Raw genomic sequence first — 26,270 nt, 5'->3', positions numbered from 1 at the left:
CTTTACGCCGTGAAAACTATCACAAATAAACATAATACAAAACGCCACATCAGGAAATGATACAGTAGGCTATTTACATAAGCACAAAATAAAACACAGAAATATGACATGCATAATACAGGAAATAAAAGTGCATTAAAATGGTGAAATAAAATACCTTATAGTGCTTTACTGTCCTTGTATCTTGGCCGTCTGCTTTAACTTCAGAGGCGAACTTATGGTATCGCTGCACTTAACGAGCGCCGTTCACATGCTTGGTCATGCCTTTTACATCAATTATACCAACACTAATGACGTAGGGAAACTAGGAACAAAACGTTAGTTCCGTGCGCTTTTAACCTTTTAACCCAACATGAATTATTATCTATTTTTATTTATTACATGAAATTGAAGTGTTATTAAGTGTGTATACACACTTAATTAATTAACTTAATTAATTAATTAAGTAGGCTACTTCTAGTTCTAGTTCATGGTTGGCATTAGAAATAAGTGGTTGAACAACTATGAAAAGATATCAACCATAAAAGCCTACACACTAATACTCAATAGCGTCGTCATGTGCATGCGCAGAACCACTAGGTAGCAACATCTGATAGGTAGGCCTAGCATAAATTGGCAGAACACCGGGAAGGAGGAGCAGAGTAGTGGTAGATGACTGGTTCAAGGCTGAAACAAGTTTCAACAATGCACCAATCGACGTGGGCCGCACCCACATTGAGGCAGAAAGCAGAACTTTGATCCTCCACCCTATTCGTTCAGCAGTTGGAGAACATCGCATTTTACTATTCACTGATCCGAGAAGGAAAACAGCAGACGCAACTAGTCTAACCTTGGAGAATAAACTTAGAGCAACCACATCAATTTCAGGTAGGCCTATTGTGATTTTTGTTGAGATAAAATTACGATAAATATACGATGATGAAAAAACAATAGCCTACAATAGATTATTTAGGTTATTTGATACTTTGCATTTAGTTGGGTACACGATGGGCAACCAATTACATTCACTTCCACTTTTATTGTCTAACCCTAACCCGACCAGCACACACCGTATTGTCTGCAGGAAATGTATTTTCTAGTGTTTATTTGATACTTAGTTGCATTTAATTGTGTACACGAGGGGGGAAACAATCACAGTAGCCTAACTAATAAGGCGATAACAATGTTTTTTTACAAAGGGGCCTATTCTATTTGTATTAGGCTACGTGTAAATAGCTAGACATTCAAATTTTGGATTTACGAAATCATTAAAAAATACTTTTAAAATGGCCTTTGATTTATCCCACTCACAATATATTGCATGATATATAATAATTTACAATAATATACATTATTAACATCAAGAGCCGTGTATGGGTTAATTAGCTTCATTGCCATTTGAAAAGAGTCTTGGGTATCTAATTGTCAGGTTCTCCAGGGTTTTCTGCCTGAACCGAAAATGGCCTAGAGGACAACATAGGACGCAGTGTACAACTCGTTTCCTTTGACAACTTATTTTGTTTATTTTCCAAGTTTTCCAAGAATGTTTGTTGGAAGTTTGCTAGATGTTCCCACTGCTGGGAGGTGACACAGCGGACGGGAAGTGATCAGTCTCGTAGGAAATGGTTCATGGGCACAGGTGTATACAGAAGGGCAGCAAGGGGTGTTCGGATCCTCATCACATCCAGCAGATGTTTCTCTCAAGCATCGAAACTCAAACCACTAGAGCTGTATGATTAATGGATTCAATATAGGATGTTTTTGTTGTTCTGATATTTAGAGCGCTAACACTGACCTGGTGTTGCATGGTTACTATACTTGACCCTCGCCCTGTAAAAATGTGAACCGTATCTTTTATTGGTTAAGGTCTTGTGTAACACAGTGACGTGCTTTGAGGGGCCAACGTGAACTGAGAATGTGCATCATTAGTATATCATCACACCTTCCACTGTAAAGCCTATGAAAGCCATGAAATACAGCAAAACATCCACAGTGCAACACCTACCTTTAACCACAAGATGGCTGGCCTGTGCATGTGTTCTCTTCAACAGGATGTGGGTTGTCTGGTCTCCTCAACTCAACTTTCTAGAGCTTCCTGCATCTAGGACTTTTCTTATTCTCTAGGTGCAATAATTCTGTGTTAAAAGATCGTTAATAGATATAGTGGCTAATAGGTCATTAATAGAGCTACAGATGCTAATAGGTCGTTAATAGAGATGTATAGATATGTAGATGTTGATAGATGGTTAATAGAGATGTAGATGTTGCTAGATAATAAAGGGTTTGGAAAGCTTAACGAACGTTAGGCAGGAGCGATGTATGTCTGGATGTTAACTCGCATGTTTCCCATGTTTCAGAGAGGAGAAGGGTATACAACCATAACGTACACTGTTATTGTTCAGAGGCGACTTACACAGTTCACAAGTTCTGCAGCAGAACTGAAACTATAGATAACCATTCATGTAGGCCTTTACTCAGAATTGTTTGGTAGAAACCAGTGGTCATGGCCATTTGGTTTGATGGAATCCTGGCTAGCTGAACAGGTAGAGCTAGCATCAACACGCACCTGGTTAGCCCCTGGTTAGCCCCAACCCAGTAGGTTAGTCCGTAACCGAACAAGTAGAGCTAGTATTTACACGGCTGTGGTTAGCCTCATCCCAGTAGGTTTGAATGTAGCAAGAATGTTTGTTGGAAGTTTGCTTGATGTTTTCAGCAGGTTGTCATCAGGTTGCAAGGTTGAAAACCTTTCAATAAAACAAATAGGAAGAAAAGAGAAAGTAAATATACAGTATTAACATAGTCAAAATGATCAGCATTTTCATGCAATATCTATTATTCTATTATTTCTATTACATGCAATATCAATATCTATGTTTCTTTCCATCACATTTCCACCTTTTATCTCCCAACAATTCAAAAATAATCAAATATATATAAGTGTAATCATGTACATACCAATAGCGTCTATGCGGTCAGCTTTACATTGATGCGCACCTTGTCTAGTTTGTTTTGGCACATTCAACATACCCCGTCCACGCACCCGGAAGCGTGAATCAATTAAATAACCGTCTGGTGGAATATTTCAAAATTACTTAAATGTATTAAATCGATTTCCATCTCCATTCCATTAACTTTTGACCTCTGTCCAGTGACGGACTGGACGGTCTGGCATTTGGGCATATGCCAGAAGGGCCGCGGCTTCTCGTGGGCCGTTTGGCCTCTCGTGGGCCGTTTGGGCCGGCCAATCACGGAGCGGCATGCTTGTTGGGATCGCGCGGCCCCACCGTCGCGACGGCGGCCGCGCATTATCTATCGTTTTTTAAGGTATCTTCTAAAGATAGTCTAGATGTACTACGGCCATACGAACGGCATGTTAAGTCACACATGTGTCATTTTGACGACAGTAATATTGTTCCAATGACCAAAATGAATGTTGTTTACATGTAAATATGATTGTTTATTTACATTTTAGATAAATACAAATGCAACATGTTATAGTGGCTTGGAAATTAGTTTTATTCAAGCTTTATTCATGATATCCATTATTCTTTGCAGTTTGCAGATGCAAGTGCTTTTCCCTTGCATCCAATAAACCTGTGGAAGTGAGAAATAACCTGGTGTTTGGAAGAGAGTTTAGCTGGCCGTCAGGGTATACGATAGACATACCGAGGACAGAACACTCAGAATTCTGAGATTAAAGTCAGAACTTTAAACTCTTGCTCTAGAGGGCACATCATCATAATTGATTGTATGAAGGGGCACCCTAGAGGGTACTCAATATTTTTTTCTTCCTCTCGTTTTCACCACCAGCCAATAACAGCCAATAACTTATTGGCTGCACTTTACACGTGCAAAAAATGATTGGGTGCCCTCTAGGTTGCCCCTTCACACAACAAATTATGATGATGTGCCCTCTAGACAGTGATGCCACTAACGCGCTACTTAGTAACGCGTTAAGGTGTGTTCACACCGCACTTCGCCCCGCGACACGTTTCAATGTTAAGTGAACGTGGAGACGCGAATCGGGCGAATTTTTTTTTCGCCGATACGCGCGACAAGATTTGATTGACAGCGCGAAATTTTTCCTTGTGAACGGCGAGCGCGTTCACGTGGATTCGCGCCGCGAATAATTCGCCCCGCGAATAAAGTTAAAATATTTCAACTTCTTCGCGGCATTCGCGTTGAAACAGCCAATCAGCGTTCACTCCCTGTGGGTAACGTGGGTGAAGTAACGTAAAACAGCCAATCAGCGTTCACTCCCTGGGTGACGTCACGTAACAGCCAATCAGTTCACTCCCTGGGTGAAGTAACGTAAAACAGCCAATCACCGTTCAACCGTTCAGTGAACCGCAGCTTGGAGGAGAAAGTGATTGTTGCTGTTTGCGACTCCCGCTCTATATCTACATATAATATATAAATATCTATATCATATAATATATACGATATATATAATATCACGGCACAAAGCGGTGTGCGCCTCCGGATTATATTATTAACCCATAAACGACTGGCTCTCCCTCTTCCACAACAGGTACAGACACACATCTCGGCCATGGTTGATGAGAATGGCATGAATGACCGTTGTCAGGCAAAAAAAAAATTCGCCCCGCGAATGCACACAAAAATGCACAGCGACAGATTATGATTTGTCGCGCGGCAACATTCGCCTATTCGCGTGAATAGGCGAAATGGGACAAAGTGCGGTGTGAACACACAGTTACTCTAATCTGACTACTTTTTTTCAGTAAAGAGTAGTCTAACTGTGTGTTCACACCGCACTTCGCCCTGCGACACGTTTCAATGTTAAGTGAACGTAGAGACGCGTATCGGGCGAAAATTTTTGTCGCCGGGACCCGCGACAAGATTTGATTGACGGGGCGACAGTTTTCCCCAAGACGGGCGGGCGCGTTCACGTGGATTTTGTCGCGCGAATGAGCGACAGATTTCGCAGAAGTTGAAATATTTCAACTTCTTTCGCGGCACTCGCGGTGAGACAGCCAATCAGCGTTCACTCCCTGTGGGTAACGTGGGTGAAGTAACGTAAAACAGCCAATCAGCGTTCACTCCCTGGGTGACGTCACGTAACAGCCAATCAGTTCACTCCCTGGGTGAAGTAACGTAAAACAGCCAATCACCGTTCAGCCGGCTGGGCTAACCGTTCGGAACCGGCCGCGACTGTGGGTCTATTTAATGATATGCGGCTGATATTAACAAACATCGTTTGTTACCAGTATTGTATACATTATCGTTGTCAACTTGTGTTCATAATATGCATGTGTCCCCCTGTTAATACATCGCCATGGACCAACCGTTCCCTGCACTCCGCAGTGAACCACAGCTTGAGGAGGAGAAAGTGATTGTTGTCGTTTGCGACTCCCGGAGCTCTATATATAATATATACGATATATATAATATCACGGCACAAAGCGGTGTGCGTCTCCGGATTATATTAATAACCCATAAACGATGGGCATTCCGACGTCTCTCCCTCTTCCACAACAGGTACAGACACACATCTCAGCCATGGTTGATGAGACTGAATTGGCATGAATGACTGTTGGCGGGCAAAACGCTCTGTGACAAAATTCGCCCCGCGACACGTTTCTGTGCACACATTAAGCACAGCACAGATTTCGCTGAGTCGCGCGACAACATACGCAGCTTCGCGCGAACAGGCGAAAATTGTGTCTTTTGGTGTGAACGCACAGTAACGCGTTACTATTTCCAAACCAGTAATCAGATTAAAGTTACTTATCCAAGTCACTGTGCATTACTATTTTTGTCATTTTCCTTAGTAAAAATATATATTTGTTTCTTCTTGTGTCTCGCGGTGACGTAGGCCTACACGACAAATCACGTTTCCGCTGAGGACGTCAACTCACGTGTAGTAGGCTATACTGCGACACAAACGTAATCAACAATGGAGGGAGGAGAGAGATGCGCGTTTTCCAGCTGGAAATACAGGCACTATTTTGAGTTTGTGTCAGCTAAAGATGGCAATATTAAGGTTAGTTGGCGTCTCGGCGCGGTAACCCTGGCGCCTCAACTCCAGCAGCCCGTAATCCCGTACAACCCCCCCGTCAACAATTCCGCCCGCGGACCCTGTTATAATGTAATGTCCCTAATTAATGTAATGCAATTGGCCCGCCGGTTTATCGCATTCCAGCGTTAACGCGAGGTACTGGCGCGTCAACTCCGGCAGATTGCAATCCCGCTACCCCCCCCCCCCCCTCAAACACAGCTGAATGCCATTAGATGCCTATTGTGTCAGGAGATACATGGTTGACGTTACTGTTTAAAATGCACTAAAGTGAGTAGGCAAAACCGGTTGTCATTTTTATTTTGAGGCAGCAGGGGGTGCTGTCGGCAGCTGCTAAATGTAACTAATAAAGTAACTTGTAATCTAACTTAAAACTTTAAAAACCAAGTAATCAGTATAGTAACTAAGTTACTTTTTAAAGGAGTAGTCAGTAATCAGTAATCAGATTACTTTTTCAAGGTAACTGTGGCAACACTGCCTCTAGAACAAGAAAATTTGATAACGTGCCTTAATGAGTGCCCTTCTAGTGCCCTTCTGCCTGTCTGGTGCCTTGAAAAGGTGTTGCTTAAGTGCCCTCTAGAGTGCCCTCCCATTTTCCCCCACTAAGGGCACTTAGTGGGAGGGCACTCCCACTAAGTGCCCTCCCATTTTCACCACTCTTGAGGGCACTTTAGCACGCTTTTTCAAACATGGAGGCACGAGGGGGGGCGATTGCCCCCTGTCCGTCCCCCCCCCCCCCCCCCCTGAGTCCGCCACTGGCCAAAAGTGTGTGTGTGTGTGTGTGTGTGTGTGTGTGTGTGTGTGTGTGTGTGTGTGTGTGTGCATCACTCTACATCATGACGATTCCAGCAAAAAGCCGGACAGCCGGACATACAGGTATGAAATGAAACACCTTCACTCACAACAGCGCAATTACTGGGTGGACCTGCGACTCCAGGGTATTAGGTAAACTCGCATACCTACAGTGTGCGGACCCAGCAGTTTCACATTCGGCGCTCCATAATCCTTCTGTTAACACAGGCATTCTAAAATTTGTTATCAAAGCTAGACTGCAAGCACTCCCCACTCCATATAACCTTTCTCTATGGTTTCCAAACCGTCATGAACCATTCAGCTTATTACATAACAATAAACAATTGGAATCAACAACAGCGCACATATTGAACGGATGCCCCGCATTTAAAGGACTTTACATTGCCCGTCACGATCGCATTGTTGACATTACAGCGAATGAACTACGCAAGTATATGGACTAAGAACAATACATACAATCAAAAAAATACAACTTAACTGGTTCATACATTTAAATGATAACTCACTTGAAAGTGTTCTTAGAGACTCTCCAAATACTCCTCCTGTGATTTTGGAAGTGGGTTGTTGCTTCGACATGTATATAATATGGACCTGTGTTTCTCTGAAAAAATGTTAAACTACCAGCCATTAATACATGCTTTGACAGTAGGTGGTTATAGCACAAAACTAATTGGACTCATTTATGGTAGCCTTAGACACGTTCATAGACTCTGTGTTAGAGGATTGCAAATTGCTGGACTCAATAAGAAGAACTCTAAGCAAATAGCCAAATACTGCTCTGTGTCAGCAATCATAGGCAGTCTGCATATATGGAGAAGGTGTCTCTACATAATATAACTATAACTATATATTTATCTCTACTGATTCACTTGGTTGTGGATACTTGCACAGTGTTTGTGTTGTTGTGTGAGACATAATAGGCTCTTTATTAATATTTGGATGCTATGGTGTTGTAGTATTGGTCATTCCAAATAAATGACTTTTGTCTGTCCCCACCATCCCTCCAGACATCATGTCCGTGGTGAAGTCCAGCCTGTCCAGGGACCAGGAGAAGAAGCTGTTGTCTCTGTTCGGCCGGGTCCGTCTCCACCTGCTGTACAAAGCCAGCGTCCACAGCTACACAGCCGTCAGCTTCCACCAACGCTGTGACAGGCAGGGGCCCACGTTGCTGGCCGCCTACAACAGGTCTGGCTACGTGTTCGGAGCGTACACCGCGCAAGACTACAGCGGGAGTGGGGTTCTGGTCAGCGACGGCGAGGCCTTCCTGTACAGCCTCGGCAATGACAAGGAGAACGCACCGCGGCGAGTGGCCAGTGACAACGGCCAGTACGGCTTCATCAACGGGGCAGCGGGGCCAGACTTCGGGGCACTGAAGTTCCTGCAACAAAACACAGCCGCCGTGGTGTCGAGCCCCGGGACTGGCTACACCTTCAATCCGGTGGACATGCACGGAAACGACCTGGCCCTCACAGAGTTCGAGGTGTACAGAGTGGAAGGTGAGCTGTCTGCCTGCTTCTCCCCAGTGTCTATAAACTGAACCAACGCAACTGGACGGACTGCAGAGAAGCTATAAGAATAGTAACAGTTAGCGGCTAATCAGTTACACACACGACACGTATATAGATAGATTGGGGTACAATCAGGCCTGAATTCCTGCTGATACAAAATATTACTTAAACCTTAAAGTTTCTGTAGTTAACATTTGAGGGTTGTCAAAAGAGAGAGCAGAACACTTAGAAAAATATGTACAACAAAGAAAGACAAAGAAACCCTCTCCCGCTACATTTCTGCGCCATAGAGCAGTGTGGTTCCGGAAGTAAAAATCCCATTCATTTTCTCCGTAAAGGTTTTGGTTAAAAGCCACACTGTGGTAACCATCCAAGGTTTACTTACAACGAGCCGTTATATTGTGAAATGATGGTATGTGCTCCTGTAGAAGCCATAAGAAGTTAACTTTAATTTTTAGAAAAACACGTTTTATTCGCAATGTCATTTAAACCACCTACTACTACTACACTACCCACATCCTTAACTTTAACACGTCTTTGATTGGTGACGCTCGCTATTACCATGCATACGTTTAATGCACCCACGAAAGTCAAGTCGTTGATAAATGCTGCCACTGAACTTGATCACTTACCACAGCAACCAGGATTTCCCTTACATTAATGGAGGGTTAGAGAGTTGTTGTTAGAGCTGTAGAGGAAATTAGCTCTACATGTTGAAAAATATGTTGATATAGGATATATGATATAGCACTAGCAGTGCTAGTTAGTAATTTGGGTTGTATAAAAGCTAGGAATACATAACGTTGAATGAATACATAACTGGAATACAAGACTGAATTCACATGTATTAAAATTCTTTGGGAAACTGTAGAACCGGCATTGATGGACGTGCAAGAGGTGATTGCAATCAGGAACAAAGGAACGTACCATGTCACTGACAACACTATATACACTATATAAAACCCATACACACACACACTCACTCACACACATACACACATACATACATACATACATACATACGCACACATACACACACACACACACAATATATGAGACAATTTTTATCAACAATATAAACAATATAATAATGACAAAGGTTATAAGATGCAAGAAACACGCTAAATGGGATGAGTAGTTATTTTACTACATTCATAAAATAATGTACAGTCTTTTTGGCTTTTCTTCCGTTTTCAAAATTATGGTCACGACTAACCTGACAGATGATTGGCTTGGTTCCAGGTGTAAAACTCTTTATATAACGATTTTTTTGAAAAGTCAATGGAGAAAATCAATGGGACATTTACTTCCAGAAGAGCTGTTGCACTCTATTGAGAATTGTTACAGTCACATACCTGTGATTAACAGGCAAGATCCCTGAACCAATCAGGGAAGAGATTGCCTGATTTGTCAGAAATGAGTTAATTCCACTTATGAGGGATTTTATAACTCTTAATATTGAGAATATCTCTCTATAATTCAAAATACTTCATAATTCAAGTACTTTTTATTTTGTCTTGCTCTCCTGTGCTTTCTTCACCCTTTAACACAGTACCTATATCTTATCACATTTCATGATATAGAACAGGCTAATACAGTCATATCTTGTCATATTTCATGTTATAGAACAGATCAGAGACCATGATCATCTGTTGATATACTAGATGTTGCATAAAGAATCAAATTTATTCCTCTAGATTTTGGTGGCTTCTTGGCCAAACCATGGAGGGCTACTGACTGGACTACTACGTATGTACAAATAATCACATTAATCGTGTCATCATTTCATGAAATTATTATTATTCATGTTGGCAACCTTCTTGATAAAATTGTTGTCCAGATGCATCAGTAACCTTTTGACTTGCTTTTATGTGGTGCCATCTTTTTGTCGTTCATTTAAATGTATCTATGGTTTTCATTATTTATTTTCATTATTTAAATTTTAATGATTGTTATTTCTTCTACTTAATCTTTCTCTTTTGTGCCTTTCTGCAGGAAGAAACAGGAGCTGATGATGAAGATCCAGGACTACAAGCCTGAGCTCAGGAGTGTGACCCAGGCCCGCGTGCTGCTGGTGGGGCCGGTGGGCGCAGGGAAGTCCAGCTTCTTCAACTCCATCAACTCTGTGTTCCGAGGTCACATGACCTCTCAGGCCATCAGCGGAGTGTGTGGCAGGAGTGTGACCACGCAGGTCAGAACCAGAGAGGGGGATTACCTGGGGGCAGGGGGCGGGCGTCAGCATTCAGCGGTCAGGAATCTTTTCATGTGAAATTAAAAGGCTTAAAGAATAACTACATAACAAATATAAAGAAGGGTTGTTGCTCCCTTCAAAGAATATCGACATAACAAATATAAAGAAGGGAAAGTTGCTCCCTTCAATGTGTTTCTTATCGCTCCACAGTTCCGCAGCTTCCCTATCAGGGCAGGGAGAGGGGGGAAGAGGCTGCCCCTGGTTCTGTGTGACACCATGGGTCTGGAGAGCCAACCAGACGCTGGGCTGGACGTGGACGACCTTTACAACATCTACAAGGGCCGCATAGCAGACCGCTATCAGGTTCATTACACTGAGACCATAAGAACTTCCCCGCTATGACTGCACGTTACATCAGTGCTTTCGACTTTGGAACTTGAAATGCCTAGGCTATGTGTGACAAAAGGTTGCTGGTTCAAGTCCCGGTTCCTTCTAGCAGAGTGTCAAGATGTCCCTGAGCAAACAGACACCAAACCCTAACTGCTCCGTAAGAGCTGTCCTTGGCTGACACTGCAGCCGGTGTATGCATAAAGTATATAAATTAGGGAATGTGTTGGAAAACTGGCTAAATAAATAAAGTGCATTTATATGGGGTGGGGAAGATTGATCCTTTATCTGAAGGTCATTTTAAATATTGATGGGCAGGGTTATTAATCGTAAACTAATAACTTAAATGCAGACATTGATTTTCTGGGCAGATGGAGCTGAGATGATGTGTAGGAACACAGAGGCACAGCGTTGTTAGTTGTAGCGACATTTTCCAATCATAAATGGGCTAATTGGCGTACTTTAACACAACGTTTGATTTTTACATCTTGTAGTTTAGTTCCGGCACACCCCTACAAGAGGACGCCCCCTGCTACAGGAAGACGTCTACCTTGGGGGAGCAGATTCACTGCGTGGCTTACGTGTTTGACACGTGCCAACTGCTCTGCGATGAGATCATCGAGAAGATGGCCGCCATCCGCAAGAAGACCAACCTGATGAGTGAGCTAGACTTACTTCTAATCTGTTGGACCGTCACTGTCCCTCTCTCTAATCCAATCTGTTTGATTCCCCCTGTAGACATTCCCCAGCTTCTGCTCATGACCAAAGTGGATGAAGCTTGTCCACTTGTAAAGGAGAGGTTATCCAACGTTTACCACAGTGAATACATCTACAAGAAGGTACTGTTGGCCTCTGAAGGTGTTCCACATCCGTCTATCTTTTTAATGAAGCCGATTGAAACAATTTTATTAGATATAGAAATACGGCAGAGTAGTCTGTTTAGAAATGCGTTTCACCAGAGGAACACGGTGGTCACATAATGACCACCCAGAGGACGCTATTGGAACTGCTACTATCTCATATCATCACACCCCAAGCGTGTATTCAGATGTACACATTATTTTATGCTTTGTTTGTATTGTATACATTTTATACAAAAAAATAATTAAAGTAAAAGTTTCTATAAGTACAATAAATTAACTAATTGCTTTTTTTTTTCTTGTCGGCGCTCTCCCCCTGAGCTGTTCAGGCCCAGCAGGTCAGCACGGCCCTGGGCATCCCTCTGTGCTGCGTGCTGCCGGTGAAGAACTACAGCGAGGAGCTGGAGCTGGAGCTGGGCACAGACCTGCTGCTGCTCAACGCTGTGCAGCAGATGCTCCACTACGCCGACAGCTTCTTCGAGAACCTGCCGGAGAGTGATATTGAGCAAGAGATGACCACAAACAGAAATTAAGTCTTCAGAAAAAAAAAAAATGCATTTGGTCATGCATATATATATATATCTTTGTTTGAATAGATGTTGGTAAATAATCTAAGAAAATTATGTTGTTTAATCAGTTTCCATAAGCAAATTGTAAATTAATCAGATCAGATTAGGTTAGGTTAGATTACAGTCAAATAGATAGGGCTATGTGGCCCCTTCTAATTCATTCATGCGTTTTGTTCTGATCTACTATTGAACACATTAATAAAGTTTATTGAGTTGATTTGTTGGAATCTAATCTCAAAATGTCTGCCAATTCTTAACCAATAGCTCCAGTTTTTGTTTGCTTGCTTGCTTAAAAGTTATAGAAATTGATCCAGAATCAGGCCTACATTACATTCCAAGCATAAAACAAATGAGCAAAGCAAAAGCTGAATAGTCAGTCTGGGGTTAGTATTCATGAATAAAGAGGAACTCTGAATGTATATATAATATATATATATTGAACATTGTATCACAAGATTATATATAAAACCAGTATAAAAATAGAACTTGAGGTAGTGAGCAATTAATGTAAAAAATAAATATAACATTGTACACAACTAAATGCAAAGTATCAAATAACCATCTTCTAACCAACCAACTAGCCTTCTTTCGTAGGCTATTATATTATTCATCATCGTAGATATTTGCCATCATTTTATCCCAAGAATAAGCCTACCTGAATAGTAAAGTAATAGTAAATAGTAAAATAGTAAAAAAAAATAGTATAGCTTTAAGATTTTTCTCCAGGTTTAAACTTGTTGCGTCTGCCTTCTTCCTCGGATCAGTGAAGATAATGAAACCAAAACCGATGAAAATTTTGTAAAGAAAGTTCCCGAAATGGGGAAGGTTGATCAAAACCCCAGATTTCCCCACACTCAATCAATTATTTGTAAACTTTTAAGGGCTTTGTCAACTTGTGAAGAGAGATTTTACACTTTGGTTTTAATATGTAGACACGCCGATACGTGCGTAAATGTTGGCATGCGTAACACACAAGTAAGTCATTCAATACATTATATGTAGCTATTATTCATTATCTTTTATTTAACTAACAAATCAATCAATACCATTGATATAATATCACTGCGTGTGAGATGTTCAATGAATATGGGAATATACAAACACAGCTCAGAAACAGATGGTGACACAATCTTTAATCTCTTCACACAAATTCACCTTGTCAGAGGCGTACAGACTGAAATGCCAATCAGTTCCACAACTAGCCTGGTGTCTCCCAACAACGTGCACTCAGACTGGCCTTGTGGAACAAGATAAAACATGCAAGACACAATGGTAGGCCTTCCTGTTTCACTTCTGAGGAAGAGAAACTTCTAGTTCTAGTTCATGGTTGGCATTAGAAATAAGTGGTTGAACAACTATGAAAATAAAAAAAAAAGCCTACACACTGGCAGTCTCACTGTAAGTAATCATTTATATTTGACAATTGATTTAGTTATGTATTCATTTTAATTGTACATCAAAGCGAGACACCTACTTTTAGACTTTTTGGAACAGGTCAGGATGTGTTGGTTTCATCATAGATATTTTTTCTTTTCACTGATTCTTCTAAAGGTCATGTTGCTTGATCAAGATTTGTTGATATGTTGTCTGAAGAGGTGACAGGGGAGGATTCCTCTGTCTTTTGTCGAGTGCTTTGGCCACCAGTGAAAGCTATCCCTTTCAAAGGCCATATAGTGATACTGGATACACACATATAGTGCCATACATTAAGATTTAAAGCATTGATTCATACACTGTTTTTCACAAAACAAACTCCGTAAACACACAACGTTCAGTACATCATCTGTTCTGAACCAAAGATAACAGACATATCTACACAACTGCAATCAAATGTGACACAACAGATGATTCTGTTCAATGTAAGATCAACGATTATAATTTCTGTTTCATAGTGTTATGAGCCCGTCCATAATTACAATTCAAAATAAGTTGTGATTGAGTTCCAGTAGATTTCGGCCTTTCCGTTCTACAGCAAAGTCGTGCAAGCAGGATTTTCTAATTCCATGACGAATACTGATCAATGATTGGTATTCTATCACTTATATTTATGGGGAAAATCATGGGCTGGTACTCAAGCCGGAATAGAGTATTTTTTAAATCTATATATATATGTACTAAACTACTTCTGATGTAAGTTACTTAACAGTTCATTTAAGTTTGTTTTAGTGCATCTTAATGGAGCTGAAAATTAATAAATTAACCTTTACACAAAATAAAGGATTTGGATGTTATCACGATAAAGGAGTGCAGATGCCTCTAAAAGTATTGAGTAAAGTGACCCTATGTGTCATCGTTTAGATGTTACATTCTGTTGGGATTAGGACTATGTTTATATCTTCACTGTACAGTTTGAACCTATTCACATGCTTATAGCCACCTTGGGATATTCTCCTCTCCTGATCACCACAGGGTCATAGGTCAAGATTTGACATGCTGTAACTCCACGCCCTAAGATGTCTCTTTGAAAGATTGATCACATGAAAGGCCATGAATCTCTCTCTCTCTCTCTCTGAATAATTAGTGACACACTAGATTGTGTTTGACACCTCTCACACTTCGTCAAAAGGATTTGATTCTCTCTCTCTCTCTCTCTCTCTCTCTCTCTCTCTCTCTCTCTCTCTCTCTCTCTCTCTCTCTCTCTCTCTCTCTCTCTCCTCCTCCCCCCCCCCTCCCCCTCTCTCCCTCTCTCCCTCCCTTCAGAACTCGATCTTGCAGGCGGGGAAGGTCTCGTCCTGCATGGCCACGGTGCTGTTGGAGCCGAGCACCACCACGTCCAGCTCCTTCTGCCTCTCCACCGTCTGCTGGTACCAGGCCTGCATGGCTGCCGACTCGAACGTGGGGATCACCGTCACCTCGGGAGGGGGGACACAGGATGAGGAAGGGTGTGTTACTGTGTCCCAGAACCAGTGTTTTTCCGCACCAGAACGGATACCTCTCAAACAGCACACCACACATTTTGTTCACCTCTGAACTCGTATCACACTATTATCACTGAGAAGAATTGTTTGTCTTGTAGTGGCCTGGGCATTTCAAATACAACATGGTGAGGCTTTCTTTTTTACTAGAAATCCAACAATAGTGAATATTAAACGCTGTGGTTTGTGGTTAGGGTTAGGGCGAAACCAGTTCATGGAGGCGTACTGTACTGGGAGGACTATGACGCTAGACGGTTGTCAGGGAAACGGTGCCAGTACTCCCAGCAGCCAATGAGCATCCAACTGTTGGATTACGAAAGTCATAATAAAGCATTCCCTGTGTGTGAAGCAGCTTTAGTTTGTCTTTTTATGAACCTTGAAGCTGTTCTTTACAATTGATCACACTGCTAACAAGTCACAGCTACTTTCAACACACTTCGATAGTTACACTTTCTGGTTCGGGAATAACTCAAATCTGAATTTCTTTAAAGGTCCCGTTTGATTGGGTTGGATGCGCCTCTTACCTGCGCGGCCTCACTCCAGGTCGCCTTGCCGTCCAACAGCGCGTCCAGTGTCTGCCTCATCAGCTCCTCCCTCTCCGGCCCGTCCCCGCTGATGATGTAACAGGAGGAGCGCACGCGTCTGAAGAAGTCCACGTCGACCGTGGCGGAGGAGGCTCCGGAGGGGAGGTAGGCCAGGTCCACGTGCACACTGAGCGGCCCCTCACAGCCGGGCTGCCCTGGTTCTGTCGGGGGGAAAGAAGGTTCCACGCGCAGACATGTGGCTGTGACTACTGCAGAGGCATCAACCTGTGAACGTTGACCTTAAGCTTGTGATAAATAAGTAAAGAGTAAAAGGAGTGAAGGCTTCGTTATGGTTCCACGTTGACGCGACCCAATGACCACTCAGTCGTGAACCTGTTTTGGTTCTGCGTCGGGTTTACGTTAGCGGACCAATCACAGCCCTTGCCGCCTCGACGTAAGGTTACACTTTTTGGGAGGCGCACGTCAGGCCCTTGCGGTGGACGCAAGGAGGGTCCGCAAGGACTTAATAGATCCGTAAACTGTTTGTGTCGACATGGAACCATAACTAAGCCTTAACAATAAATGAGTGACTAGGTAAGAGATTTAAGCACATCCTGGTTTAAGAGGAAACCAAGCTGGACCGAGTCCCCGGGACACCTGGGCGCTCGCCGGGACCCAAACCAGGAGGAGAGGGAAAAGGACGGCTGGACGATTGAAGGATGACATCTTACCAGGGCTGGCTGAAGCTTTGGCCGGTGCGGTCTTAGTTCCAGAGGTACGCGTGGATCCTCTCATCAGCCCACTGCCGAGACCCCCCGCCCCCCTGCTCTTCCCTCCCTGGGCTGACCCTCCTGTCAGTCCGGCCCGGTGGGAGGCCTCCGATACCTGGGGAGGAAGGGGATACACACGTGTTGTGGACCACTGAAGTGTCTTCCCTTGCTTCCGCAGTACTGAAAATGTCTACGTTTTCTTTTCAGTTTTTCGGATGGCGGCTTGTTCATCTTTACAGTAAAGTGACGCTTTGTGCCACAGGTAACACGCCACACCCTTTCATTCACATGGGATTTATCTCTACGGACAAAGCAGTAAGAAAGGGGTGGAGGTGTAATCACAAAGAGCTGAGTCTCAGTACACGTTTTTCAACATAGTTTAGCATCGCAAATCTTCTTGGTGCAAACAAAATGAGCACCAATAAAGTATTTTTGACAGTAAAATTCGCTCACCCCTGTGTATTTTTTCCCTCTTGTTCCGGCAGCTTTGGACCCCCTGCCGTGTACCTCGGGGTCCGACTGAGGAACCGGCATGCAGGAGTCTGGCTGAGGGGGCGGCGGGGGTCCGTCCCTCAAAGGCGCCGGCGGGGGGTCAGGGGGGAGGCTCTGGTGGGGGTGGGGATCGTGGAGGGAGCTGGTGGGCTCGCTGCACGACTCGTCCTCGTCTGAATCCAGACCCCCGTCCGCCGTGGTCGAGGGACAGTCTTCGGTGCAGTGGGGGGCGTTTGATTCGCTGAGCGACATGTCCCGCTGGCTGTTGTTGTTGCCATGGTGCTGGGGGCCCACCACGGCGTTCCCCTCATGCCGGTCACCGGCTGCCGATGCCGGATCCGTCGGTTTGAAGTGTTTGAACTCGCACGGCGAAACCAGACACAGGTCCACATCATGAGCCTCCGACTCAAAATGGAGGTTGCCAGGACCTGGGGGCCTTCCCATCTCCAAACCCTGGCCCAGAGACCGGGGTGGCTTCTTCAGTGGTAAAGACATTCCCACCCTAAAATCGCCGTCCACGCAGTGGCTGCCGTTGGACACGGAGTGGTGAAGACTGTCGTCCCCGTCTCGCTGGCTGACCGCGATGGAGCCCTTCTCATAGGACATGGACAGGGACTCGTCCACCTCGGTCGACTGCGGGGAGATGGCCTCGGCCGGCATGGAGTGCGTGGTGGTGGTGGTGGTGACGGAGGTCGACGGATCGGGGGCCCCCGATTCTTTGAAGGTTCCCAGCGAGAGAGAGGTCAAGTTCTTCTCCCTCGGGTTGAACGTGGCTTGGCCCTCACCCTGCTGACCGTCGACGGCGGCGGAGACCGGCGGCGCCGTCGGCTGAAGGGCGTCCGTCGGGTCGTCCGAGCGACCCATCTGGGCCTGGAGTCGGCTCAGCTTGTCCCTGTTGCACCACACGTCGTCGGGGGACAGACAGTAGGGAGTGTGGCCCGCACTGTTGGGCCGGGACTCCGAGGAGGTCTGCCCCACCGTGGCCTCGTCCGGGCTGGCCGTCGCCGGGTTGTCCACGGAGGACCTGGAGGGAGGGCTGCTCTTCAGGGCCCCGTCCAGCAGGGTGTACTCCGTCGGGGTCAGGTCTGTCTGGTCGCTCTGTGAGCACATGTTTAAAGGGGCGGGGAAGCCTTCGACTCTGATAGCCTTGGCCGGCTTCTCGGTCGTAGCCTCAGCGGGGTCCGTCCCCGTCAGGGGGGCTACAGCTTGGTCTTGATCCAGAACCAGCACCTTGGCCTCACTATCACCACTTTGACCTCCTATTATCTCAGAGTCATGTCCTACTTCACTGACGGTCACCTCTCGCACACTTTCCCCCCGAAGCCTGAGAATGTCCTCTGTGATGTCTTCAGGGGTGGACCTTCTGGATCCAGAGTGGTTCTGGTCTGAGGGGTTGTCCCTCTGGGTCTCCTCAGCAGGGCCCTCTGCGTTGAGGTCTCGGGACAATTCCCCCGTGTTGGAAGAAGCTGACTCGGCCTTCCGGAGTTCATTATTCACACTGGCTTTCTTGGCCACTAAATTGGAACCTGTCTTTATCTCTTTTCCGGACGGTTTGTTTGGCTTCTTCCCGACCGTTTTAGTGTCTTTTTTCGCTTCCTTTTGGGGTTTTGTTTTATTCTCGTTCTTTGGCTTGGAGGGTGGGACCTCCTTCTTTACTTGTTCCCTTCTCTTAGGACCGCTGTCCTCTTTCTTCCCCGCCTCTTTTTTAACATCCCTGCCCCCTCCTTTCTTCACCACATTCTTCTCGGTGGGTGCTGATTTCGGCTTGATGTTTCCGTTTCTGACTTTATTTTTTTCCGGCCCCTTCTTCTTCTCCTCCTCCTTCACGGCACTACCGTTCGTCACTTTCACTTTCTCTTTAGCCAGGCCTTCCTTCGTCTCCTCCTTACCCACCCTAGGCACCACCTCCTTTACGCTGTCCTGGCTGGCCGTCCTCTTGGCCTGGGTGTGTTCCTTCTGCACCTCCAGGTCCCCGGTGGTCACGGTGGGCTTCTGGAGGAAGGCCAGGCCCCTGAGCTTCTCCAGCCCTTCCAGGAGCTTCCCTTGTGGGGTGGCGCCAGGGAAGAGCACCCTGACCACCTTCTCCTGGGGACAGGCCGGGTGCCACACCAGTAGGGCGCACACAGAGGTGAGGGCAGGGATGGGGAGAGCTCGGGTCTGGGAGGAAGGGTTGGTTCGGTCGGGCAAGCTCTGCATGAGCGCCTGGTACTCCTGGCTGGCTTTTCCCGGGTGGAGGATGTAGAGCTCCAGCTGGCCCACGCCCATCTTCTGGAACAGAGTCATGGGCTCGATGGGGACCCCTGCTGGTCGGAACATCGGCTGCGGAACTATTTCTAGTTTCTTGAGCAACCTTATGGTCAAAGTCGCCTGATCTGCACTTTTCAGCACACTGTCTACACCTAGTGGGGAAACAATACAAGCTTTTTGTTGTTGTTCTTGTTATTACTTATTATTATTATTGAGTGACATTTTTACCATTGATTTCTTCTAACAGTGCAATTAAAATCAGTAAATTAAAAAGACACTATACTACTATTTATATACTGTCGATTATTGAATACTATGAATTACATTTGCGGAACAATTGATCACTTCTTGGCTGACATTTTTGGTCTGTTGGTGCGCTTGAATTATGGATGGCCGTATGTTTGACATCAGTCAGTTGACGACGACGATGAAGACGATGAAGACTTACATGGCTGCTGGTCCGTGTGAAGGCTGCATGGGGCGTTGAAGAACACCACGCCCAGCTCTGGGGAGATCAGCCTCTTCGTCAGGTCATCTACCAACACAGAGCCCAGGGGGACCATGTGAACGCAGGGGAGGGTTCAAGGAATCCACATCTTCATCATCATCATCACCACCTCCATCCCCAGCACATACACCACCAGCTCCATCAACCCCACCTCCATCAACACCACTACCACCATCCCCAAAACCACCAACACCACCACCACAGCCACCACCTCTATGACCGTTAACACCACCACCACCATCACCACTATCATCACCACCACCACCACCACCACAACCCGCATCACCACCACCATCACCTCCATCACCATCACCATCATCACCACCACAACCACCACCAACACCACCAGTGTCCCCACCACCTCCACCACCACCAGTGTCCCCACCACCACCCTCACCTTTGCCGTCCGGCCCGCCCAGCTCCATCTCCGCCACCTTCCTCTCCAGGAAGGTGTTGACCCCGGCCAGGCTGCAGGCGCTGATGTGGCTGAGCAGCAGGGCGTCCACGCGGTCCAGGTGTCTCACCAGCTTCCAGAAGCAGGCCCGGGCGTCCGAGCCCCCGTCCAGCAGCATGGTGAAGCCGTTGACCGCGAAGAAGGCGCAGTCGCCGCGGCCGGCCGGGAACACGTAGCAGCAGGGCCGCGACAGCTTCAGGAAGCCCACCGTGCCGGGAGGGGGCAGCACCTCGAAGGGGGACGAGGGGTGCAGGGAGCCCGACACCAGGGACGTGAACTCCCCCAGGGCCTCCATCGCGGGCAGCACCTCCGGGGGGTTGATAAGGAGGATGGGGTGGCCCGGCGGCTGGCTGCCCGAGAAGGTGTCCCTCCAAGAGCCCACGTTGGGACAGCTGAGGGTCAGGGAGTACCTGGAGGAACGCCTCCGAAAGGAAGGGCTTCCTTTGTCGGTGAGCTGGGGTGGGAATTACACACATGCACAGAGGCACGCATCGGTACGCATCCACGCACGCACACACGTGCGTGGATGCGGACACAGGTGCACATGCATACACACACCCACACATAGACACACGCTCACACATAGACACGCGCTCACACACACACCACCCACATGCACACACAGGCAGACACACACACAGGCACACGTAGGCGCATGTGCAAACACGCACAGGCGCATACACACACACACACACACACAGGCGCACACACACACACACACACACAGGGCTTAGGAAGAGTCTTTGTTGTGCCACATTTCTTCAAATGACCTCCAGTTCTTCACATTCTAAAAAAATTGAAACATTCTAAAGCAGAGAAAAGCGTCCTTGCACGTTTACTAGTACATCAGTACAGAGTTTACTAGTGCATCAGTACAGTGTGTACAGTACAGAGTGTTCTGTACTGAGCATAGGATGGAGTTGGAAATCCAGTTTAAATGTGTCCATGTGTCACAAAAAACATGTTATGAGCACCATGCCATTGCATTGGTGGAGTCATAGGGCTACATTCATAACCTGAGATGCTTTACATGTGTTCAATGTTCGGTTTTCTATAGACCTCGACCCCCAAGCAGCCATATTGGATTGGGAAACCTTCTAGAATCTTTGGAAACCATGACATTTATTTTGCGTCCCGTTTCCCCACTCAGATGGCATCGCGAACGCATTTAGATTGAGGTGTCCTGTTTCCCCAAAAGACTCCCAAACAGTTTAACCAAACTATAACCAACGTGTGTGTGTGTGTGTGTGTGTGGTAGGATGAGACGCTGACCTGCTCTGTGAGGATGCTCCTCAGATGCTGGGAGGAGAAGAGGCCCCTGTGTAACAGCAGATCCCCACTCTCCTCTACACTCTGCCCGGCCACCACCAGCAGCTTGTGGGCAGAATCACTGTCTAGCAGGCTGCATACCTGAGAGAGAGAGAGAGAGAGAGAGAGAGAGAGAGAGAGAGAGAGAGAGAGAGAGATGCTTCATAACATAATATGATTTCCAAACTGAATTCTGTATTCATGTGACATCTGTGCAGAGAGAGAGAGAGAAATGCTTCACAACATAATATGATTTCCAAACTGAATTCTGTATTCATGTGACATGAGCCTTGCGGTCACTTAGCCAATTAGAGACTCACTATTTTAGACCCGTCTCTGTTACTCCCCAACCCCTTTAGGTGATGTCAGGGTTAGAACAGGGGAAGGCTGCAGTGACAGCGGCACCTTAGTGACGATTATCATCACACTGTACTGTCCTTTTAATGGGGGCTCAAAGCGATCCTACCCCCCTCACCTCTGAGTGCACCTGCTCCTGGGCGGGGCTGATCAGCACCTGGGTGTCCAACACACTGGTGCTGTGGCGCAGACACCTGTGACCTGCAGAGAGAGAGAGAGGGGAGGGAGAGAGAGAGAGAGAGAGAGAGAGAGAGAGAGAGAGAGAGAATAGTTGAAGAACACTGGCAGGCATCTTTGAGCAAGAGGCTCCAACCCCCACCTGCTCTTTTAATGTATCAGAATTCACTCATTAGTCTCACGAAAGTGGCTGGATAGTTCTAGTAGGATTAAATAGTTGAAACCAGAAGAGAACCAGTAGCTGTGTTGGAACGCGGCCTCTCTGAGGAGGAGGCATGGAGGACGAGGAGTTACTGAGCAGCTGTGTTGGAACGCAGCCCCTCTGAGGAGGAGGCATGGAGGAGGAGGAGTGACTGAGCAGGTGTGTTGGAACGCGGCCCCTCTGAGGAGGAGGCATGGAGGACGAGGAGTGACTGAGCAGCTGTGTTGGCACGCGGCCCCTCTGAGGAGGAGGAGGAGGAGTGACTGAGCAGCTGTGTTGGCACGCGGCCCCTCTGAGGAGGAGGAGGAGGAGTGACTGAGCAGCTGTGTTGGAATGCGTCCTCTCTGATGAGGAGGAGCGTAGGAGGAGGACTGACTGCTCTGAGCCAGTGAGCCCCAGCTGTCCGTCCCGACCGGGACAGGATTAGCGTCTCGGCAGGTCGTTCCTCAGTGCCGCTGGGCAGCAGTCAGCCAAACGCCTTCCTGCCTTTCCTTTTCTGACACGACGGAAAAACCCAAACAGGAAAGCCCATAAAAGGAAGTGAGGGCAAAGTGACTCCCCAGTGTTTGGTCACTGTCTGGATGAAGCGGACGGTAGCAGAGATGGGATTCTTCCCCCTTCACCTTTCATTAAATATGTTGACTCTTTTTGGATCAAAGTGTACACCCGAACAACTGAACAGCTTATAGCGTACGTTGGCCTCTAAACATAGACCGACCTCTCTCTTCAAATCCAATATGTCACTTCATTATAATTTGCTGTATATAAACCAGCTGCTGGTTATAATGTTGTGGTATCATATTGTGCCTTCACATTTATTTGTACATGCTGTGACACACACACACACACACACACACACACATACACACACACACACACACACACACACTGAAAGAAAGTATTGTCTATTGTTACTGTGTGTGAGAGAGGGGCCGCCCATTTTTAACAATCCTCTAAATACCCACCTCCTTTCCTTCCTTCCTTCCTTCCTTCCTTCCTCCCTAGACGATGGAGAACATGCCGCGCAGGTTACCATGGGGATGGGCTTCTTCTGCATCCAATCTTTGGTTTCTGTTTGTGTCCGACCCAGCCTGCCCTACACCACCCGCACCACCAGCACCACCACATACCCTACACCACCAGTCCCACCACCTGCCTGCCTGCCCCCCCCAGCGCCACCCCCCTGGCCCCCAGCACCACCTGCCTGCCCCCCCAGCCCCACCCCCCTGGCCCCCAGCACCACCTCCTGGTCCCTGGCCCCCAGCACCACCTCCCTGGCTCTCAGCACCACCTCCCTGCCCCCCCAGCCCCACCCCCCTGGCCCCCCAGCACCACGTACCTGGGCCCTTCAGGGACACGATGTGGTGCGTGAGGAACTCCTGGAGGTAGAGGCTCAGGTTACACGACCTCAGGTTCACGTCCCACGACCGGACTCCTGGGAGCAGAGAGCAGGCAAAGTTCACCTGGGTGTGAATCTCAGGTGAGTGTGACCTCTCTGCATTTTAGAGGAGAGGTCACACTCACACACACACACACACACACACACACACACACACACACACACACACACACGTGTCTCACACACACACACACACACACACACACACACACACACACACACATACACACACACACACACACACACACACACACACACACACACACACACACAAACCCTTGTTACTATTATCTTATACTATATATATATATATATATAATTTTTATTTTTTTGCATTCTTAAGGAGAGCTTGGGACACAAAAATGTCATTGCCAGCTATGACTGCTTGCCTGTTATGTTGTGCATTTCACAAATAAAATAACTTGAACTTGAACTTGAATGTATGTGCAAACGCACGCACACACACAAACACATATGTATGCACACACACACACACACACACCCACACACACACACACACACACACACACACACACACACAGAAACATTAAATATGAAAACACACACACAATCACCTATGTATGCACAGACAGAGACGAACACTTGTGCATGCGCACATACATACACAAACACACAGCTCATATGAAGCCCCTTTCAGTGAGGTTGAGAAATGCGCACTCTGAGTGTAAATATGCAGTGTGCATTTTCATTGTGTACATTTTCCAACACAGGCTCAAATAAACAGATGTGTTTTCAAGGGACATTTGTTGATGGCATGCAGTGGGAATTGTGCTGACTGCTCATATTCGCTGAAATATTCCACACAGCAAAACCACGTACCTGAATATGATAAGAATAATAACAAAAATTATCTGAGAGGCAAAAACTACACGACGTCGAGGCTATAGGCTGGTGTTCGTCACCATAGTCTTCCCGGAGGAGCGGCTGATGTTGCCGTTACTGGAGCATCGCTTGTTGACGCAGCCTTGTCTCTGGGTGGATTGCTGCATAAACATCGGCGTGAAGTCAGTTTACCATCTCTCCCCGTCGTGTATGTGAACGGAGTGGGTAGACGATTCACTGATCCCAGATCGGTATTCTAGCAACGCCATCATTCTGCGAATAACCTCCTCACTAGGTGTTCGACTCCCGAGCCTTACCTCGTTCAATCTCTCTGTGGATGAGTCCGGCTTGGTCCGGGTGACTAATCGGCCCGGTGATGATCAGCAGAGAGTATTTGTGTGCGCAGAAAGGCTCCTCCGGTACAGCCCTCTCCGGCAGCCGGCTAGACGCCATATTGGAAAGTGGTGCTGAGTTATGATGTCATTGAGGAGCACAGTGTGGTGTTGTTATAGTTATAGTTATGATTATGAGGCGTTGGCGCACCTCAGGGATAGTTGGCCAGTTGTGGTTCTTGTTTAGACCGTTCAGTTTTACCCCTAGTGTTATAAGTGGCATCACTGAGCCTATATGTAATAATGGTCTATTGGTTGATTATTTTGTTAAATGTTTTCAAATGTAACGTCCACGTTATTTGAATACATTAATGGTCAATGTGACAGATGTGCCATATTAACTATGATTTTAAAAAAATGGTCCTATCTCGGCATTCAAACAATTATTCCCAGGCACAAGTTTAGAAAAAAAAGGATCATAACGTTTATTAATCACGTTATTACACACTGCGCACTTTTTTTTTTTATTATCCTCCAAAATAAACACCAACACATGTAGCACTTAAAGGCAAACTATTTCATAGAAATTCGTAGTTTTTCAGACGATTCCGAGTGTTTTTTTTAATTTCATTTATTTTACAAACACTTGAGCACGTAGAAGTTGCAGGCGGTCCCCCGCGGGCACCCGCACATCGTGCCAATGCGAGCACCTTTACGCACGGCGCATGGCTCCCCGGCGGCACACTGGAACAAAGTAAAAGAAATACGACATGAAGTAGCCTATATATTAATGATCATTGATTGCTTTTAAGTAGTTCTGATGATCGCATTTAGGAACTTTTCAGAAGCCATGCCATAAATCAGTGAGCCCTTGGGCACACAGAACAAATTAATGCTCTCCACAAGTAGCTCTCCGCTTTTCTGCCAACTGGGGATTTTTATTGATATGACCCTAAACACAGATTATAATAAACGTGTGGTCGAGTAGTGGCAAAAATCGGGAAGAACATGACTCCCACCAAAAATCATCCCATCGCCCTATTTATCGTTTAGTTTATGCTTAGTTAAAGCTGCCTGTGAACATTGACCTTAGTTAGAGATTGTGAGATTATTTGTGCTCCAAGCAAAAACTAAATTCTATAATGAGAGCTAAACCATGTTTTCTATTTAAATGCTCTCTGGACTTAAAATGCACTGAACGAAATGTTGGAGAAAAAATATACGGGACAATTTCTCATCGAATGACAACATATTACCATAATAACCTAATCTATTACTATACATATTACTGTATGTAATATCATCATATTGTAATAGGCCTACTTAATCTTACCGAAGGGAGCCAGCCCAGCTTCTTCTCTGAAGGCATCTCTTTGTTGCGGAGTTTCTGCAGAA

General features: G+C 46.1%; 2 protein-coding genes and 1 pseudogene across 3 annotated transcripts in view; 1 reads left to right on the top strand and 2 right to left on the bottom strand.

Moving 5' to 3' along the window:
- Positions 1–800: 800 nt before the first annotated feature.
- Positions 801–12,409, top strand: LOC311362096 (interferon-induced protein 44-like). The gene is made up of 8 exons (XM_084481904.1): positions 801–867; positions 7,840–8,328; positions 10,038–10,089; positions 10,336–10,531; positions 10,742–10,894; positions 11,413–11,578; positions 11,657–11,757; positions 12,108–12,409. The coding sequence occupies exons 2-8, from the start codon at positions 7,845–7,847 to the stop codon at positions 12,309–12,311; spliced, it is 1,356 nt and encodes a 451-aa protein (XP_084338030.1). The 5' UTR covers positions 801–867; positions 7,840–7,844; the 3' UTR covers positions 12,312–12,409.
- A 2,634-nt stretch (positions 12,410–15,043) lies between these two features.
- On the bottom strand, positions 15,044–24,996 carry LOC311362153 (microtubule-associated protein 1S-like; the record flags this gene model as incomplete). The annotated part of the gene is made up of 10 exons (XM_084481967.1): positions 15,044–15,199; positions 15,787–16,007; positions 16,518–16,671; positions 17,010–19,447; positions 19,744–19,830; positions 20,201–20,711; positions 21,530–21,667; positions 22,041–22,123; positions 23,641–23,736; positions 24,861–24,996. The coding sequence occupies 10 exons, from the start codon at positions 24,994–24,996 to the stop codon at positions 15,044–15,046; spliced, it is 4,020 nt and encodes a 1,339-aa protein (XP_084338093.1).
- A 515-nt stretch (positions 24,997–25,511) lies between these two features.
- The window catches only part of LOC311362303 (cocaine- and amphetamine-regulated transcript protein pseudogene), a 1,647-nt pseudogene continuing 888 nt past the window's right edge, over positions 25,512–26,270 (bottom strand). Inside the window, exons 2-3 of the transcript in view lie at positions 26,209–26,270; positions 25,512–25,619 (exon numbers count right to left, since the gene is read on the bottom strand). The exon at positions 26,209–26,270 is cut by the window's right edge and continues 19 nt beyond it. The product of the transcript in view is annotated as a cocaine- and amphetamine-regulated transcript protein pseudogene (transcript). The remainder of the gene's footprint in view (positions 25,620–26,208) is intronic.

This window comes from Micromesistius poutassou (genome assembly GCF_964030765.1).
Source record: "Micromesistius poutassou genome assembly, chromosome: 17".
NCBI classification, from domain to species: domain Eukaryota; kingdom Metazoa; phylum Chordata; class Actinopteri; order Gadiformes; family Gadidae; genus Micromesistius; species Micromesistius poutassou.
Note: the sequence above shows the minus strand (reverse complement) of the source record. Positions and strands in the feature narration are given on the sequence as shown.